Genomic DNA, 18,082 nt, shown 5'->3' with positions numbered 1-18,082 from the left:
TACAGAAAAGCTTTGTGGGATGTGCACGATCGATAACACTGCTAGTATGCCACCCCAGACAGAGAAGAGATATAGTATTGCACGAAACAGAGAAGCAATACTGCTGTATCAAAATACTGGATTTTCTTTACCAGTGCTGGAACGAACGAAAGGCCCGTGAATTAGAGCTATTGGGACATGGCTCGAAGATACACGCCACGAGAACACTCCTGCAACGACTGAGGCCGGGATAGCACTGTATGGCTTAATGCAAGGGAGATATCACTGCTGTACTCCACTGAGAGGAAGCCAAGAAGTTGCTCTGAAGCAAGGGCATAAAGCACCGCTATACTGAGGAGTGGAGAAATAGCACTGCAACCCCAAAGTAGTATAGCACTACTCTACCTAACACACACACACGCACGCACGCACACACATCCCCCCCCCCCCCGAAAGCAGGGTAGAGAGCACTTTTGCACCAAAGCAGAGAGATAACTTTGCCAATATCTTTGGAAGAGATGTCCTAGCCTTTACAATGATGGGTTCCCTAGTATTCTTTGTTGCCTTTTTCTTCATTCCTGACCACTGTCCTAAAAATTGGTTAAAGTACTTAAACAAAGTTGGCTATACTTTAAAAATCATTTCTCGGCCCTTTTTGTGCCCTTTCGAGGCAGGTATTGCTGGCTTTGCCGTGGTCGCAGCCTACGGATTGTACAGACTGAAGGCCAGAGGGAACGTCAAGATGTCCGTGCACCTAATACACACTCGCGTTGCCGCGCAGGCCTGTGTGGTCGGAGCTACGGCTTTGGGTAAGAGCAACATTTAGGAGCATAAGGCATGCAAAGTGCCATCCACCAAATAAGTTCAGCCGCAGACTTTTTAGGAGTGATCACAGCTAAAAGACTGCTACGTGACATTTGTACGTGCCTAACTGCCATTTATTTGTATTATTTTTTATTGGTATTTCTTTGAAGAACATGGGTGTCAATTTCAATCAAAAATGACTTACAATAACACATTTGCAGATGGTGGAGGAATTCCTGCAAAGGGTGCCTGTGCAAGAGCAAAAAGATAAGAACAAGTGGTGAGCCAGTTTATGAGGGTGTTAAAGAGAGGGCCATATACCAGGGACAAAACAAACAGAAAAAAAAGATATGTATAAGAAAACAGGTGACTTACAAAGGTAGCATTAACACAAGGGGGCAGGTGCCTCAAACGAAAGAGGAGTACTATTTAAATATCCAAAATTACATTATTAAGCATCACTGGTGGGGTCAGACAGGTCTTGCAAATTCTTAAAAATACCATTGGTCCTGCAGGAGTAGCTACTTAGTTCACATACTCAGCCCCAAGGAATGTACTCCATTGTAAGTAAAACGCTTTTTTTGTTTGCTTTAAATTTGATGGCTACTAAAAAATGGCACATCAGAGTCAGAAAACGTAATCAGGGTGGCTTTAGCAATGTATGTCAGCCTAGCCACAACGTAGGCCAGTATAGCCATGTAATAGCACTTCTGATTAGTGTTGCTACGTGGCTAGACTGGACTGAATAAGGGCTGGGCAACTAACAGGGTGAATCAGGGAAGTAGTGGCAGAGGATGGTGTAGCACTGGGCGTATCCAGTGAAAAACACACCGCAATAAACCTGCGACCGAAAATGCCACAGTTTAAAATGCACTTTTAAATGCATATATATGTGGAAGGTGAGTTGGGGTAATACTTTAAGGTAAGGGGCAGTATGGGAGGTTGCTGGGGTCTCCCCCGCATATAAATGTGTTTAAAAGTGAATTTTATATGGTGGCTTTTTTAGCCGCAGGATTATTTCAGGCGAGATTTTCACACCGAACTGCACTGGGGTAGTGGGCGGCAGAGTCCACGTGGAGCATTGGGGGGTAGGAAAGGGAGGCTGGGGGGGATCTCAGGAAGGATGTGAACAGGGAGGCTGTTAGGGGAACTGGTTAAAGGGCCACAGGGGAGGTAAAAGGATTACTTTTTGGGAGGGTGAGCAGTTGCATATGTCGACCACCTATGGCCAAGCAATATGCAACTGCTCATAGGACATAATAGAGGTTGAGCAGTTGGAGGGTACGAGCAGTTGGAGCCGGGTAAAAGACCCATCAACCGCTTTATGGTCTATAAAAAGACACAACCTTACTTCTGGGAGAGGATTATTGTGTTTGATTGTGTCAGTGAATTATTGATTGTTGGAATCAAATATGGGTTGTGGGACTGTGGCAGCTGGTAATGGGACTGTCTATCCCGAAGCAACTGACTGCAGCATCACACAGCTGTCATGGGCCAGAATGGGCTCACAGACCAGGCACTTTGTTACTGGAAGGAGGAATGGGGACTTGGGCAGTCCTGTCACTTCGAAATCCTTCATACACGGAATGGCATTCACACTTGTGAAAACCTACATTAATCTGTTTCAAGAGTGACTCCCAAACGAAGCGCCTTCCACAGCAGAATAGATACGCTGTGGAAAATCCCAAAGCACCTAATTTATCGTACAGACTTCCAGTGCAGAGACGCCTGGGGTGAAATTGCATAACCCCATCAAGCAGCTAATTGCATAATGTGGTTGAGACGTCGCAAATCAGCGTGACCCATTCAGTCACTCTTATGACACTGCATAAGAATGATGTATGCGTGGGCACTTAACATAGCTCTTAGACGTTACCCCTGTGGGCCTCTGCTAAGCAGAGACATGGAACTCAGTTCATTCGAAAGGTAGCCAAATATCCTTTTCCGTAATAGATTTCTGAGGCACCCGGGGGGAGGACGGAGGCACGCAGACTTCCTTATCCTTTGAGCCTTGGCGTAAGCATGGCGAAACGTGCTACTGTGTACAGAAACAGGCGAGGGAAGGCCTAACAAAACAATGCAAGAGTGCAGGCGGGACGAGTGAATGCGAGGGTGGACGAAGGAGAGAGAATTCTACATGAATGTGTGCGAGGGTGGAGGATGTTATGTAGTGCCCCTCCTGCCGGGAGCAGGGATCTCCCAGGAGCTAGTGGCAGTCGCCACGTGACGTCCGTAATAAAAGGGACTGAGCGGCTTCCCGTTCATTCCAGTCTGAGTATGCAGCCCTGGTGTCCAGTGTCTCACAGAGGGCCTGGCTCCCCCAGGCCCTCCGTCATGACGGTGCCCTTGCTGGGCAACGCCGTCCAGACCGATTGCCTGCCTGCCAGTGGAGCCCCTGCTGGGCAACTCCACGTGGCTCCACTCCAGCCGGTGCCCCTGTTGGGAAACACCTGCGCCTGATGGCCGCGTCAGCCTGGGAGCCCCCAGGCCACATGGAGCTCGTGTGTCCATGGGCTGACTGGGTGCCCCCAGTCCTGGAGCTGTTGGCTTGGTGCCCCCAGCCATGGATGTCCTGTCGGGTGCCCCCGACTTCAGCAGTATGATCTCTGCGACCCGAAGGTCTTTGCATCAGGCCGTGCAAGCGACTGCCTGACGTGGCAGCTTCTAGGGGGCGCCATCATCATGCATGATTGGTGTGCTAGTTTGATGCAAATTAATGAATGCAGCCTGCCTCATTTACTATTATTTTATTAAGTTAACTTAAGCACTAAGATTTATGGTACTAGTGCCGTCGTTAAGTGCAAATAAAGAAAGAGCTGGAGTCGAAATCATCAGAAACTACAGAGTATCAGCCAGCAGCAGTGCGGGCGCGGCTGCAAAGCCAGGGATAGCAGAGCACCTGCGGTCTGCAAGCCCCAGATGCTTTGAATTTATGATTCTACTAAAAACAACATTTCTTTATAATCAGTTCCCCCGGCCGGCCAGCCATGCCTGACTGCACATTCCTCCTCCACTGGGTGCCTCCTCTTCAGCTCATGGGCCGAGGTCAGGGGGTGATCATTTTTTGGGCGGCCCGGGCTTTTATCCGCTCATAATGACCTACAGAATTCAGCAAAATGTGCCCCAAGTCAAGTCATGGGACAGGCCACGTCCCTGGGTTGGATGGGGAAGGGCCTTTCCCAGCTTGGTCATCTCCTGGTGTGGGGATTTAAAGTAGTTTTCTATATGACAGAGCTTTATTATTCTTTGTATATTCCCACACTAGTGCCCGTATAAGTCCATCCGTTCCGTTGCTCTCACATTAGCCAGGATGGTTTGTGCGCAGCTCAGGTCAGAAATTCACTTTACACAATACAGTGTAATTGGGTAAGAATAGATTTTGGTTTTACCACTAGCACCATACTATTATGTCTTCGATGCCTTGCCGTTTGGCCCTTCACGTTCAATTAACTTTTAAGTGTTTCTTTCTGAATGGTCTGGCAGGGGTACTATTGTATTTCATTTGTGCAGTTACCGTAAATGTTGTTAGTTTGAAATGCATATGCCTCTCTCTTTTATATCATGAATACAAAGTTTGTATATTGCAGTGTGTTTATTACCTTCAGAAAGAGAGAAATAGGCAAACTCTTCCTTGCCAGGATGTGGAAGTGTGATAGCTATGGACACAGATCTTTGCAACATGTACACACCAAGCTATCTTCTGAACCATCGTGGCACTCAAGGTTATAAACATGCCTTTGAACTTTATTATTGCATGTGATAAATGCGTTCCCCAAAGAAAGTTAAAAACGCTAAGCAGATTGTGCTATAGTAACTAAGCACACACACTGCACTATAGTAAACCCAGAATGCATCACAAGATTAATTGGTCAAATCACACCATAGTTTTAAAGAACAGCCAGGCAGCAGGCACAGAGCCTCAGCAGCAAATAGCAAGACATGGTAATCATATTTTGTAAAATGAATGCACTGACTTCTTTATATCAAGCAGTCAGCTTGGGCACTCCCCCCACCCTTGTCACCTTAAGGTGGGGGCCCGCAGCACATGCCCCTTTTGTCCTCCCATAAAGACTTCTCTGGGGAAGAACACATAGATGTGTGTGGTAAGCACTCAATGGAAAGATGGTTGTCATTACTCAATGATGAACAGAGAGAGACTCAGTGTTCGCAAGCAAACCCAAAACCACAGAATGCATTGCAACCTGGAGTCCTTGTTATGCCCACAGCTGGTGCTACTCCTGGAGCTACAGTTGCTTGCCATTGATTCAAATCTAAATTACTAAACATAGGGCATCTGAACCAGGACACACCACAGGCCATTTCCAGGGATAGCACCATTGGATATTAGCCTATTTAAAACTAGCGATAGGGACGAAATTCAAATGAATATAGAAGTGTGCATGCAACTAAGATGGGGGTTATATTTTTTATTATATATTTCTACCAATTTTGTTTGTCCATGGTTTCGAGCATGGTTCAATTACACATCCTGTTGGATAGCTGAATGGGTTGAGTATGGGCTGTAGTGGTCTACTTGTAACATGGCAAGCCATATGTTCCAAATCCAGGTCTCCAGCCGTACAACTGTGGGGATTATTAAGGAGTGTTAATGGGTTGTGAAATAAGAAATGATAGATATGTTTCTAGAGACGTTTCTGTGAATGCTAATACACAGTATGAAAATTAGACAATATTAACAACAAGATGGATCGCAGTGATGAATTTTAATAAAATATTTTATTAGAAAAAAATTGTAAACAACAAAAGAGAAACAAGAAATAGTCATCAAATCACGAACTTACAACACGTGCTGCTTCTAATTTAAACACTTGTTTTTAACACCTTATGGATACTTCAGGGCACAGCATATAGTTATTATCTGGGTTAGTAATTTTAGTTTCAGCTATTTGGTGGCACTTTGGCACCACCTAGAAGCACACATTATTGCATTGGACGGTGTTAAAAAGCAAACAAGAAGATAACTGATGTTTGTGGCAACAGTGTGATGAGCTGCTTGTGATCGCTGCAGGACCAGATACTGTATCTATTAGTTTATTCATTTGATTTTTTCCCCCAAAAGATGATAGAATGCTGTGACACTGCCCAACCATACCACATCCCTATGTGCCTGATTTACAAAACGTTTCCAATGGGATTTTTCCATTGAAATGTGCTTTTGTAAATCAGGCCATATGGCGCATACTATGGCTGTGCTCCGTAAACTTCCTAAATAAAGGAAAACCAAAAAAAAAATAAGCAACACAGAACAGCGTGTTGATGTGGATTGTCGTAATATTTAAAAACCTTTGCATTGCAGCATGTATTTTGAAGGAGTTACAGACATTTGTATGTAACAAAGCCCTAACCCCGTGACAACTAACATGCAAAACACGCCACTAGAACTGAGGTTTTTTTTTCCCATCAGTGACCAAACCCCAACCCCTCTTCATTTAGCACCAACCTTGTTTGGCTTTGTTTATGATGTGAAAGCTGTCACATAAAAGCCTGCCATGTTCTCTCAGGGCTGACAAGCAGTGTTAAGATCCACAATGAGCCACACTGTGATGGCACTTGTGCTCTCTGACAGCAGTCTTAGGGAAAGCGAGCAGAGAACTCCTGCAAAGCAGGCCAGCCACAGCAGAAAGGGCCCTGTGCTGTGTGGAAGGGGCAGGGCCTAGCACAGGGGCCGCTCGCCATTCGTTTGGTTGACGACCGTTAGATCCGCCTCTGGGTCTCGGTGAGCAAAAGAAGCAGAGCAAGATGGCAGAGAAAGAAGTGGGAACGGGGCAGGAAAAACACCATGACAAGTAAGATGACCTGGCTCCTGGCTGTCCCAGTAGATGGGCTTTCCTGGGATTAGATTCTGGGAAAACTCTGGGCAAAGGTTCTAATCGTGTCCTAAGGTTCGGACGTCAGAAGGTGCTATACTGTAATTGCTGCACACGTGTGAAGAGGAGTAAATGGGGCCCGCGTGCTACATAGGTGTAGTGCTTTCCAATCCATTGCGAGTGCGAGAGAATGACGCATTTCTGGGACACGGGGTTTCCTTCAATAAACACCTGCTCTGTGCTCCGTCTGCCTGTTTTAAGAACTCTAGGCCTCTTGCACGATGACGTGGTGCTTCCGTGGGTATCCATAGGCACGCGGCCAGTCCTTTGCGAAGCCCCCTGGGGGGCACAAAGAACAATTACGAGGTGGAAATCTAGACTAAAAGCTCTCCATCTTGACTGACTAACCAATTGAAGTCAACTGGCTTGCCTTTTAAAATCCTCGACAAAGACGCCCTAATACTGGACTCCAAACCTAGCCACCCCAAGCAAACGCCCCAATCTCGATATTCCCTCTAAAATCTGTTTAAACGGCAATGCAACACCCCCGTGAAACACTGTTTAGGTAGAGGGGAAAATTCTGCGCTGCATTCTAGGAGCACCTAAAACAGTCCTGGTAGAGGCATCCAGATGTGAGTTGGGCGTCTTATCAATTAGATCTCGCTGTAAGCACTTTAGCCAACTTGCTGCCCACCTCCCCGGGATGGAACCTCAATGGGACTGCGGGCTCGGTGCACTGGGGGGCCTTGCGTGAATGGATCCCTTAAAGGAGGAAGGGAATCTGCCATGGCTCACTTTGATAACATTGCCTTTTCTATCGACCAAATGCTGTCGCTCCCTAACGCCTGGCTTACTTTGAAGAACCCATCACTACACTGGGATGCTGCTGTGAGCTAACTCATCCAATCTCCAGGGGAAAGAGCAGCATAGGGACTATAGACTGCAGAGTTTCCTGTCTGGAACCCCATCCTCTTCCCTCACTAAGATTTGCGATGGAAAGTTGAAAAGGTTTATCATTTTCCTACACACATGGGAATAGACAGGTAGTTGCCTAAACATTCCTAGGCAAGAAAGAAGCTGTAGACTCTAATAGCGCAGTAGAAACCGCTCAGCACATTCTGAGAGCGTGCTCTGCGCTACAAACTACCTACCTACGTGAACTCTACCAGGACCTTCTAACTAGTAGTGATTTTATTACCGCTGATGAGTTTTGTACTTCTATCTGCTTGGCTGTATCCTCGGCCATCACAGCTGCTGCATTTTATACATGGCGTGAAGGTTTAGCTCTACCTGCTGTGGAGTTATTAAATGTGTTTGTCTGTTAGTATGTGTTTTTTTTTTATCTTCATTGGATTCATATTGCCCATTTTTTATTGGAGGTTTCTACAGTATATTTAAAGTCACTGCATAATCACGCTGGTATATGAATTGCTTTTTTATTTGTGGTCAAGGGCATTTAAAAAAAAAAAAGAAAAAAAAACTCCTGTAAGGTCAACCCGACGCAAAATAACGATTTCGCACTCAGTGACAATCTACAGTGCCAAGAAGCCATGTCAATGATTACTGGTGTCCTAATTAAAAACACAATAATATCATACACTCCCCCCATTCAGTAGACGCTAGTAGAATGCAAAGTAAAAAACAGGCCTGGACAGACTAATATCTCCCGAATGTAATGGACAATGACGGCGTGCATATATCAATGTAACGTACATATTCAACGCCAATTTAAATTCAGTTGGGCCTCGTTACGGGTTTGGCGGTAGCCATGCCGCTATTGGTGGCATGGCTGCCCCCAAAACCGGGTCCGGGTTCCCTGAATGGGGAATTACCGGGCCGTTTGGAGGGCCCGGTAATTCCTCCCTCAGGGAACCCGGACCTTCCCCATTCCCATTTGAGCCCCCATAGGGCTGGGAGATGGGAGAAGGAACGCAAATCAGAGCTTGAGGAGAAGGTGGGAGGCCAGGGGGCGTCAGAGAAGGGGGATTGTTGGAAACACTAAGCGAGTGGAAGCAAGTGTGGGGGGGGGGGCCCCAGAGAGCTACAGGGAGAGAAAACTAGAAAGGGTAGAAAGACAAAGCAAGAACTACAGTGCAAGTGGAACAAGCAAGACGAGAAGGCAAAGATTAAAAGGTGAGATAGGGAAATCGGGTTTAGGGCCAAGATTAGCCAGCCCCCACGTCCAGATGTAAATACGTGCGTTTTCAGAAGATCAAATGGCTTGGCTGTGCTCTTGAGGTTGGCTCAGTGTTCCAGAGCCTGGAGCCCTGTTCGCCGAGGGACCTGTTCAATTGGGCGATGGCAGAGGGGCTGGGGAAGGCTCTGCTAGCTGAAGCCCCCGCCCCCTCTCCCGCTTTGGTTTAAAAAAGGATTGCAAATGACCCCGCCCTATTGACTCAATCAGAGAGCTAAATTGCCTCTTCAGTCCTGCTGAGAAATTTCGCCGCAGTCCCATTAAAAGTATAGTGGTCTTGCAAAGAAGTACTGCCGCAGTCCCATTAAAAGTATAGCAGTCCTGCGGAGAAGTACCACCACAGTCCCATTCAGAGTATAGCAGTCCTGCGGAGAAGTACCGCCACAGTCCCTTTAAAAGAATAGCATTCCTGCTGAGAAGTACCGCCACAGTCCCATTAAAAGAATAGCATTTCTGCTGAAAAGTACCGTCACAGTCCCATTAAAAGTATAGCAGTCCTGCTTAAAAGTACCGCCACAGTCCCATTAAAAGTATAGCGGTCCTGCGGAGAAGTACCGCCACAGTCCCATTAAAAGAATAGCATTTCTGCTGAAAAGTACCGTCACAGTCCCATTAAAAGTATAGCGGTCCTGCGGAGAAGTACCGCCACAGTCCCATTAAAAGAATAGCATTCCTGCTGAGAAGTACCGCCACAGTCCGATTGAAAGTATAGCAGTCCTGCTGAGAAGTACCGCCACAGTCCCATTAAAAGAATAGCATTCCTGCTCAGAAGTACTGCCACAGTCCCATTAAAAGAATAGCATTCCAGCTCGGAAGTACCGCCACAGTTCCATTAAAAGTATAGCAGTCCTGCTTAAAAGTATCGCCACAGTCCCATTAAAAGAATGGGAGTGCTGCTGAGAAGTACTGGTGTTGTGTCCCATTAAAAGTATAGCACACTGATAAGAAGTCCGTGTTTGTACAACTGCGCTAAACTCAGAGCAGACCTGCTTAGCCCGACTTCTGCAGTCCAATATGAAGCATAGCAGTCCTGAAGCAAAATGCCTTCCTCATCCCTTTTAAAGTATAGCAGCCCTGCTGAGAATGCCAGGTCTCCTGTGAAAAGGCAGACCACACAGGGTCTCTGACACTGCGAATACCTGAACGCATTCCTGCGAAGGCCCGCGAAGGCCTTACACACACCATTTGCTAAAATAACAGAATATTTATAATGATAGTCTCAGCAGCACTGGTTACAAAAACAGTGCAGATGGGATGATAAGGCAAACTCAGAAGAGTGCAAAATGCCGCCCAAATCAAAAGGTAGTCCAGTCCCAAAATGGGGAGCACACTGTCAGCCAGGACCTCTGGCCCGGACTGTGGGAAACAGTCGAACCGGCTTCCTGCTCCTCTCCCACTGGGAATTTCCTCTAAATGGTACACAGGGAGGGGGGGGGTTCGGGGGGGATGGGACACAGCCAACGAAAAGTGGAAACTTGGCCCCCAAGAGACAAATATTATGACTGTGCAGCTGCACTGCATATAATGTAGAGAGATGAGCTCTGCTGGCAGGTTGCGCCTGCTTGCTCTCCAGGGGCCCTTCCCTCAGCATCCACTTATAACGCTTCTTTCTCTCCCACAGGAGCGACATACAGTATGTACAAGGAGTATGTACTCAAGCCTCCCCACGACGCCGCCAAGAAGTAGCAGAGACCCGAAGTCACAGGTGGATGCAGAGAGAACGGAGGGATAGCGCCTAGAGCGGGAAGACACCCCATGGCTACTTCTCTCTATGGGACATCCTACATTTGGAGCGCCTAGAATCGCCACCAGTGGACGGGGATGCAGGGACATGTGGAGGTGTCGGGACCGGCTGGCAGCTCGCACAGACCTGTGTGGCTGGAGCAGTCAGCAGACAAACAATCATCAAGACGCTGGCAGAAAGCACTATATTCCTGGGCATTTCAATGAGCATGCGCCCAGCTGTAATAACAGGAGCACGTTTTACAGAGAATACATGGGCTCATTTTACAAAACATGCATAAGGTGCTGTTGCGACCCCTGCATGCATTTTCCAAACAGACTCCAAATATAAAGTGTAAAAACAGGCGAACCCCCACATTTACTCTTAGGGCAGGTTTTGTAAAAGATGTACAGGCGGCCTGCAGATTCCGCCTTGCAGATGGGGGTGCAATGGACTTCTACCCGCTTCCATAGGAATGCATTATTTTAGGCCAGCATGCAGCACGAGCAGGAAACATATGTCCAATCCTCTTTCTCGCTCCTCCTGCCAGCCTTTGTAAAACTTCAAGTAGCGGCATAGCAGGACGTAAATGGCGTTCCGCCTCGTTCTACAGCTCCGCCTCCACCGTTTGTGCAATGGGAGCATTTACGAACACAACACAGCCCAATGCACACAGAGGCCGTGTCCATTTAAGAACAGGGTACAGAAAGGGTGCTTCGCTAATGGGACACCACGTGACCACACGCGCTGCACTTCATTTTTGCATGCTATTACGGTTCTTCTGATTAAGTGCTCTCGGTTATAACCCGCGCACAAAGGTTGCAAGTTCACCAACATCGCTAGAGGACTAGATCTCCTCCCACCACATAAAAGAAAAAATGAAGCTCTTATCTGAAGACTGCAAGTTCCTCACACTGACGCACACACTCTCACGCACACTGCAGGTTCACGCTTCTTCCATTAGGGAAGAAGGTAGCATCACTGCAAGCTAATCTACAGACATCCTGTCACGCGTTTTGAAGGACTTCCCCTTGAAAGATTGCAGGTTATTTGTGCACTTTTACTCGAATCGACCAAGTGCATGTACATATGTATGTATATGTGGGGGTAGAACAGTAGGAGATGGGTGTTGGGTAGGGAGAGGGAATTTAAAGGGCAGGTAGATAACAAAAATATTGGGTCTAATTCAGGTCGACCAAAAGTGCATGCAGACTTTAATATGAAAGTCTTTCAAAGCACGTAGATTCCTTTTTCATGATGATGTAATGCCATCTTGTATGGCGCCCTTCTGCTATTTTGTTGGCTTGGCTGCGTTTGGCCCTGTAAGGGAGGAGGGTTGTTAGTGGGATAGAAGCAGCGGTGGCTGGTGAATTATTTCATTGGAGGGGTGTTCATATTTCCCACAAATATGCCAGAGCGACCAAGCGTAGCAAGGGTGCCCGAAACAACCAAGGGGGACTTGGGGTTGGGGGGTGGCTCTCCCTTCGAGAACACATCTCACAGGCCAGAAAAGATGCACACTGGCTGCCTATAAAAGAAAGCATCCTTTTTCAAAACACTGGCCATAACACACAGGTGCCTCACCCCCGATGGCCCACCTTACCTCTCAGAAAGAATCACCCACAACCTTTCCAACAGACCCACTAGATCTCACCTGGCCAACCAGATCTGCGTACCAACTTTTAAGAGAACCAAAGACGGAGGTTCCAGTTTCCAACACCTGTCCCCCAGAAATGAGACCTCACACCTTGCCTTCCACAAAATGCTAAAAACCTCACTATTCTGCTAAAACATTACTTGTCTTTGATAAGTACACGCCGCTATAGATACCATATGTTCTTTGCCTAATTCTTGTAACCTGAAGTATTATGCACCATATGTTTATTGTCTAACTTCTGTCCTATCAAGCCGAAAACAGCGCCACGATGCCCACGGCCCGCTGCCGCGCTCTGTAAATGCAAATAAATAAAAATAAAATGTTTTGAATAATGGGTTAAAATATTGCATTTTACAGCACATTTTAAGTAAACAATTGGGTAAAAAAGCAAGGCAGTTTGCAATGGGTTTTGTGGGGTAACTCACGAAATAATCCAATAAATGCAAGTCATCAACCGTACACATGGGCACTTCCAATATGCATTTGCCCACAATATATGCCAGTATAAAACCATTTCCATGCTGGCTGTACCAATATGCCAGTCCTCACATAACATATTCTTGTTTACTTTAAGAATAATGCCAGTAATGACATTACAAAAAACATGTGCACGCTGGTTCTGCCAATATATGGCAGTAAACCCATGTAAGAACATTGTCCAGTTGGCTTTGCCATCAAAAATGACATGCCACAATGTGAAAACATGTCCCAACTTGCTGCACCAAAATGACAGTCTATCCACGTAATAACACACAAAGCTTGCTTCATCAAAGATTACCAGTACAAAATGCCATGGCAAAGAAATAGTTGGACTGGCTGCACCAAAATGCTAGTCTAGCCAGGTAATAACACATATCTTACTTGCTCAATCTAAGATGCCCAGTAAAATATGATGCCGTCACATCATAAACATTTGTACTGAGCATCTTTGAAATTGACATTGTGTCACCCCCCAAAATCAGTGGTCTGGACAGGTACTAACACCCCACCACACATCCATAAAACATGAATGCAGCATTCACCGGTGCACCCATATATCTCCTCATTTATGCGGGCTGCCACCACGTACCCATGCATCATACAGTCCCTCATTCACACAGGCATAAACAATACAGCGTCTTCTTACCTTCAGCCCCAGTCTGGACTTTGCTTCTCGCCACACGCCAACCTCCCAGGAAACATGGAAGCCCTCCAGCTCCTGGGCGTTCAGGGACAGGAATCAGAGTGCTCTCTGGTTCCTGCACATGCACACAGGAGCCAAAACGCTCCCGGGTCACCGCCCCAAACTGTCTGGATGGCCTAGGAGCGAATCCATGCCCATTCAGAGGTGCTGTTCCCCAACCTGTATCCTCAATGGGCCATGCAAAACTAAGGAAGCAAAACACAACGGAAACCAAATTTCCCTTCCAGTGTAAGCACCCCAGGAGCGTTCCCTCAGCTGCAGAAAGCATGGGGAAGAGCACGAAGTATTTACACCGGGCTGGCTCTGCTCCTCACAATAGGGGAGGATATTGGCGGGTCGGTGCCCGTAGCTCATTATGGAGGTGCTGCAATGGGATAAAGGTAGAAGCAGTGGTGACATCTATGGTGTTGATGTGTAAAGGTTGACAGTACCCACATGAGTGCTGCTCTGCTTCTTTTGCAGTGGTGGCCACCTGCAACACTCCAGATGTTTTGGCCGGCCACTCCCATCATCTCTTTCCAACATAGCTAATGGTAAAGGATCATGGCAGTCATAGGCCACAACCTCTGGAGGGCTGCATGTTTGCTACTACTATTGTATGGGTTGGTGGTGAACCTTGGGTATGCGTTTTAAACGGGGGGAGAGCCAAAGATTTGATCAATTGGAGCACTCTCAGTCTTGGTTAGCCACTGATAGGAGGGGGTTGTAGAGCCGAAGAGGGGAGCTTTTTTATAGCTCCATTAAAGTTAATAAGGCAACTGATAGCCGTGAGGTCACTGTTTGGGTGGGCGATGTGTGTGTAGTTTAAAATACTAGGAGATTTTAGAGGCGAGTGTGTTAGTGGGGTGAGAAGAGAGAAGACACAATAGGGATACATGTAATGGGGAAAATGACTAAGTTGGGCAAACTCGGAGAGAGAAAGTTAATTGGGCACCGTCAGGAAACATAGAGAAGGTGATCTGTTTGATGTTTGTGGTAGTATTAGCACAATTCCATTTAGTCCAATCTGAATATTCAAGCTGTGAGCTGGTTCCCAATAGGTTTGCATTAGGGTCTGACCACAGTATGTTCTCCAAAAACCTTTTGTTGGTGCGTTATGTGTGGGTTGGAGATGTGTTCCTACGATTTAGATGGGCCTTTGAGTCAGAGATGCAGTGAGTCGGTGTATGTCGGTGGTGGGAGATGTATTGCTAGGTTTTTGTGTTAACACAAAGATGGTCAGGTAACCCGTAACCATATTGTGTCTTACATATGCAACGAAGAAAACAAATTATCCCTAAGAGGTCTACACCTTTCCTTAGAATGCAGTGATGGGCCGCTTCTCTATGATGGAGCATAGAAAAAGAAAGAGAAACATGGTAATATACTTATTTCACTTCTATCTTTTTTCTGTCTTTTTTTCTTTTGTTATATACTACACATACACCGCATCCATACACCGCATCCATACACCGCATCCGTCATCCTTCATCAACATCTCAGTCACAAACTACAATTAGATAATATTTTACAAAGGCAGAAAAAAACCATCCCATGCCGATGTTAGATACCATCAAAAATGTTGACGCAAAAAATGTCTGTGAAAATAGAAACTACTCAACTTTGGTATTCCAACCCCATCTTTAAAAAACACAATGGTCATTAACTTTCCTAAAAAAGATAGAAAATGAGAAACTAGGAGTATTACTCAGAATTGTTAATATGCCCCGACTAGGGTTGACCAGTTTCAGCGAGGTATCGAGTTGCCTTCTTCAGGAACAAATTACACAAAGTACGACAACCACGCCTTTACAAAATACTTCCTTTGAGCAGGCTTGCAGTTTTTACTGCACCTCCCTCTTCTGGGATGAGTATCATAGGGTGTTCATAACTGCCCACTGGCAGCTGTAAAGAAGACGCTAACTCTAAATGGGGGATATTAAACATTTATCATTACTGAATGATAAACGTTACTGAAACGTGCAGTACAAATCTGAAGATGGCTACCAGGGGGAGATGACTCATTGGGTGGGGCAGTATGACCCAAAGGACAGTAATTGGCTGTAAAGGAGGAATGCAGTTTTCAGGCTAAAGCAAAACTGCTTTTCTTTTTTACTGAGGATTCCCAGCCTGACAACATGGAATATTCATGAGCATGTAGATCCATGCCAGACCCCATGCGGGAGAACCATGGTTTATGCCAGGGCCCGGCCCATTTGTGTTCGACCTTTGAGATTTCAGGTACCATCAAAAGCTCGCTGTGAATTCCTTGTCCATCACCTTACACAACTGAAACACCTTCGAGAGATCCTGATGGCTTAAGACAGACAAACACACATACACTGAAGGGTACTGCTATACGAGCCATGGTGTTGCACATCTCAGCAACTTGAGGATGGCGAAAGAGTCCGGCTTAATGTCCACTGCAGAACCTGCGTTGGTTGAATTAGTCTTGGGTACCTTGCTGTAGCCAAAAAACTGTAGATTTAGGTTTTGAGAGCAGATGTGGGGGGAGTTCTGGTGTTAGACACAGGGCACCTATGCAATAGTTACCTCAGGTACGAGTGTAGGACCCCCAGCACTAACCGAACCCAGATGAGAAGAGCGTTTGGCAAATAGTATCCACTCATTAACACAATTGGCGAGCCCAACATCATCAAAAGTTTAACTCGCTAGAGGCCTTTCCCATTTCTTCCTCAATGCTACAAACTCCTCAAGCTCCTGTAGCACAGTGAATCCAAATATGGAGGGCCATCAGAGAAAGTTAAGCGACTGAAATGAAATCGAGTCACATGGCACAGTCAGGCCTGCAGTGCTCAGATGCAGCCATTTTACACTGAGATAATGAGGCTCAGAATTGAAGACCCGACACCCACAGCATAGACTCATAAGAAGTGACCAGGAGCAGATACCAGAAGTTGGCCATCCACGCTCAAAGCAAAGCAGCATTATAAAAAACCCCAAGGGAATGCAGAGGACTGCGGGAGCAAGTGTCATTTAAGGGTTGGGTGTGAAGAATGCCCCTGTGTGCAAAGGAAAGCAGATTCGATGTGCCAGTAGGAGTACGTTGCTGTCAACAATGATGCCTGTGGGCCATCAGGCAAAAGGACGTAGGTTAGTCTTTGTATTTCTGTACATAGTAAATCACTGTTAAGTTGGCTCTGAATACTGATGTGCTTTTGATCATTGGTTTAAAGGATGAAGAGCTAATCGCCAAGGTTTTATGCAATATTTTTTCTTGTACACACCAAGGACCTGGCCCCTGAAAATTGTGCAGCTGGTACGCTCCACGGTACCTGCCTCCATAGTATATTAAAATATCTCTCACTGCAAGGGTATGTCTCTTGTGAAATGGGATAAGAGCGTCCTCCATGTTAGCGTATCTTTGGGTTTCATTGTTAGTGGGAAGATCTGCTCTCACTGACTGAAGAACAGAACCCAGTGATTTCCCAGGATATTCTGAGGTGGCCTCATTCTGAACATGCCGCGCGGCATCAGTAGAAAACAAAGGCGATAATGTCCGACGGGGACGTGCATTCTCTCTCCAAAAACAGGCTTGGGCACAGACATATTTTGGTCTGCGAAGACATGCAGTTATTCTTTGTGGCTAGGGAAGTATTGGTCCTGGCTCTGGTACCATTGATATTCCTCACATGCATTATAGGTGTGCTCTCCTGGCCTTCCTTGTATAGGCCAGGCTTCCAAGTCAGGCAGTCAGCCTTGACTCCTTTGGGGAAACTGTGACCACCATAAGGCTGAAGGGAAGAACTTCGAACTGATAATGTTTCACGCGCGACAGGAAGGTCAGAAACTGTTTTGTGTGGATTTGGACGAAGGCTATGGTATTATGTACCCTGAAAGTCGAGAGCAAACCATTCCCCCCCCGCCCCTCCCCCGATATTCTTCCATTGGAAAAGCTGACTGGATAGGTGGCCTGCACCATGTTTAAGGTTTTGTGCTTTTGTTCACCTTAAGTGAATCCAAAATAGGTCACAGAGCGAGATTTGCTGTTCTGAAAAAACGGCATTATTTAACCACATGATAAAAGTCTTTCTTTCAGAGGCATCAGTTCTGTGGCTTCCATCTGAAGCAAAGATGTGACCTTGTTTTCAAGTCCAGGAAACACGTTCTAGAAACCGGCTGATGTTGAAGCAATGGAGGTGGTTTTCAGCAGATTCTTGGGCATGACAATTGGCCAGGTTTAAGATGTGTAGCACTCACATGTCTGATGTAAATCGTTAATTCACAATCAAAGCAATGACTTGAGTGGGCTTGGTATCCTCTTCTTGGTCTGCAATAGCAAAATATAGCCTACTCCTGTGCACAAAGACCAGCCCTGGATGTGTCTTCCATAAACAATGGAAACTATATACTGACAGACAGCAACAATTCACCCCATGTGGTGAAAAAGAAACAATTTGCTCAGAATATATGACTTTTCTAACACCCAGGCCCATTATGTATATGTTTTTCAAACATAAAAATGTACTTGAAAAAAAACAATGGCCCTCAACAAAGCTTGTCCCGGGAATTGCTGGGATGATTATGGAAAGCTAACATCTGATACACTGGCATCTGGGAGATTGGGCAGTGTCTCTCTCAACATCATCTTATAGTCAGAGCCCTTGTCTGCAGTGCTCTTGGTCACAGTAGGCACAGTAATCTATAGCTTTTTGGGAGCTTGCAGCTACGGAAGCTAAACATGTCATTTTCCATCCCTTTAGATAGCGTCTCA

The 18,082-nt window shown here is 46.2% G+C and overlaps 1 protein-coding gene across 1 annotated transcript in view; it reads left to right on the top strand.

Annotated features, from left to right (window-relative positions):
• Nucleotides 1–12,517, top strand: part of HIGD1B (HIG1 hypoxia inducible domain family member 1B) — a 67,097-nt gene extending 54,580 nt beyond the window's left edge. Inside the window, exons 3-4 of the mRNA XM_069634261.1 lie at nt 654–788; nt 10,427–12,517. Coding sequence (XP_069490362.1) covers nt 654–788; nt 10,427–10,491 — 200 coding nt within the window. The 3' untranslated portion in view covers nt 10,492–12,517. The remainder of the gene's footprint in view (nt 1–653; nt 789–10,426) is intronic.
• The last annotated feature ends 5,565 nt before the right edge of the window (nt 12,518–18,082 follow it).

This window comes from Ambystoma mexicanum, chromosome 13, assembly GCF_040938575.1.
Source record: "Ambystoma mexicanum isolate Mex_15411 chromosome 13, UKY_AmexF1_1, whole genome shotgun sequence".
NCBI lineage: Eukaryota > Metazoa > Chordata > Amphibia > Caudata > Ambystomatidae > Ambystoma > Ambystoma mexicanum.
The sequence above is the reverse complement of the archived record's forward strand: the minus strand, read 5'-3'. Positions and strand labels throughout refer to the sequence as shown.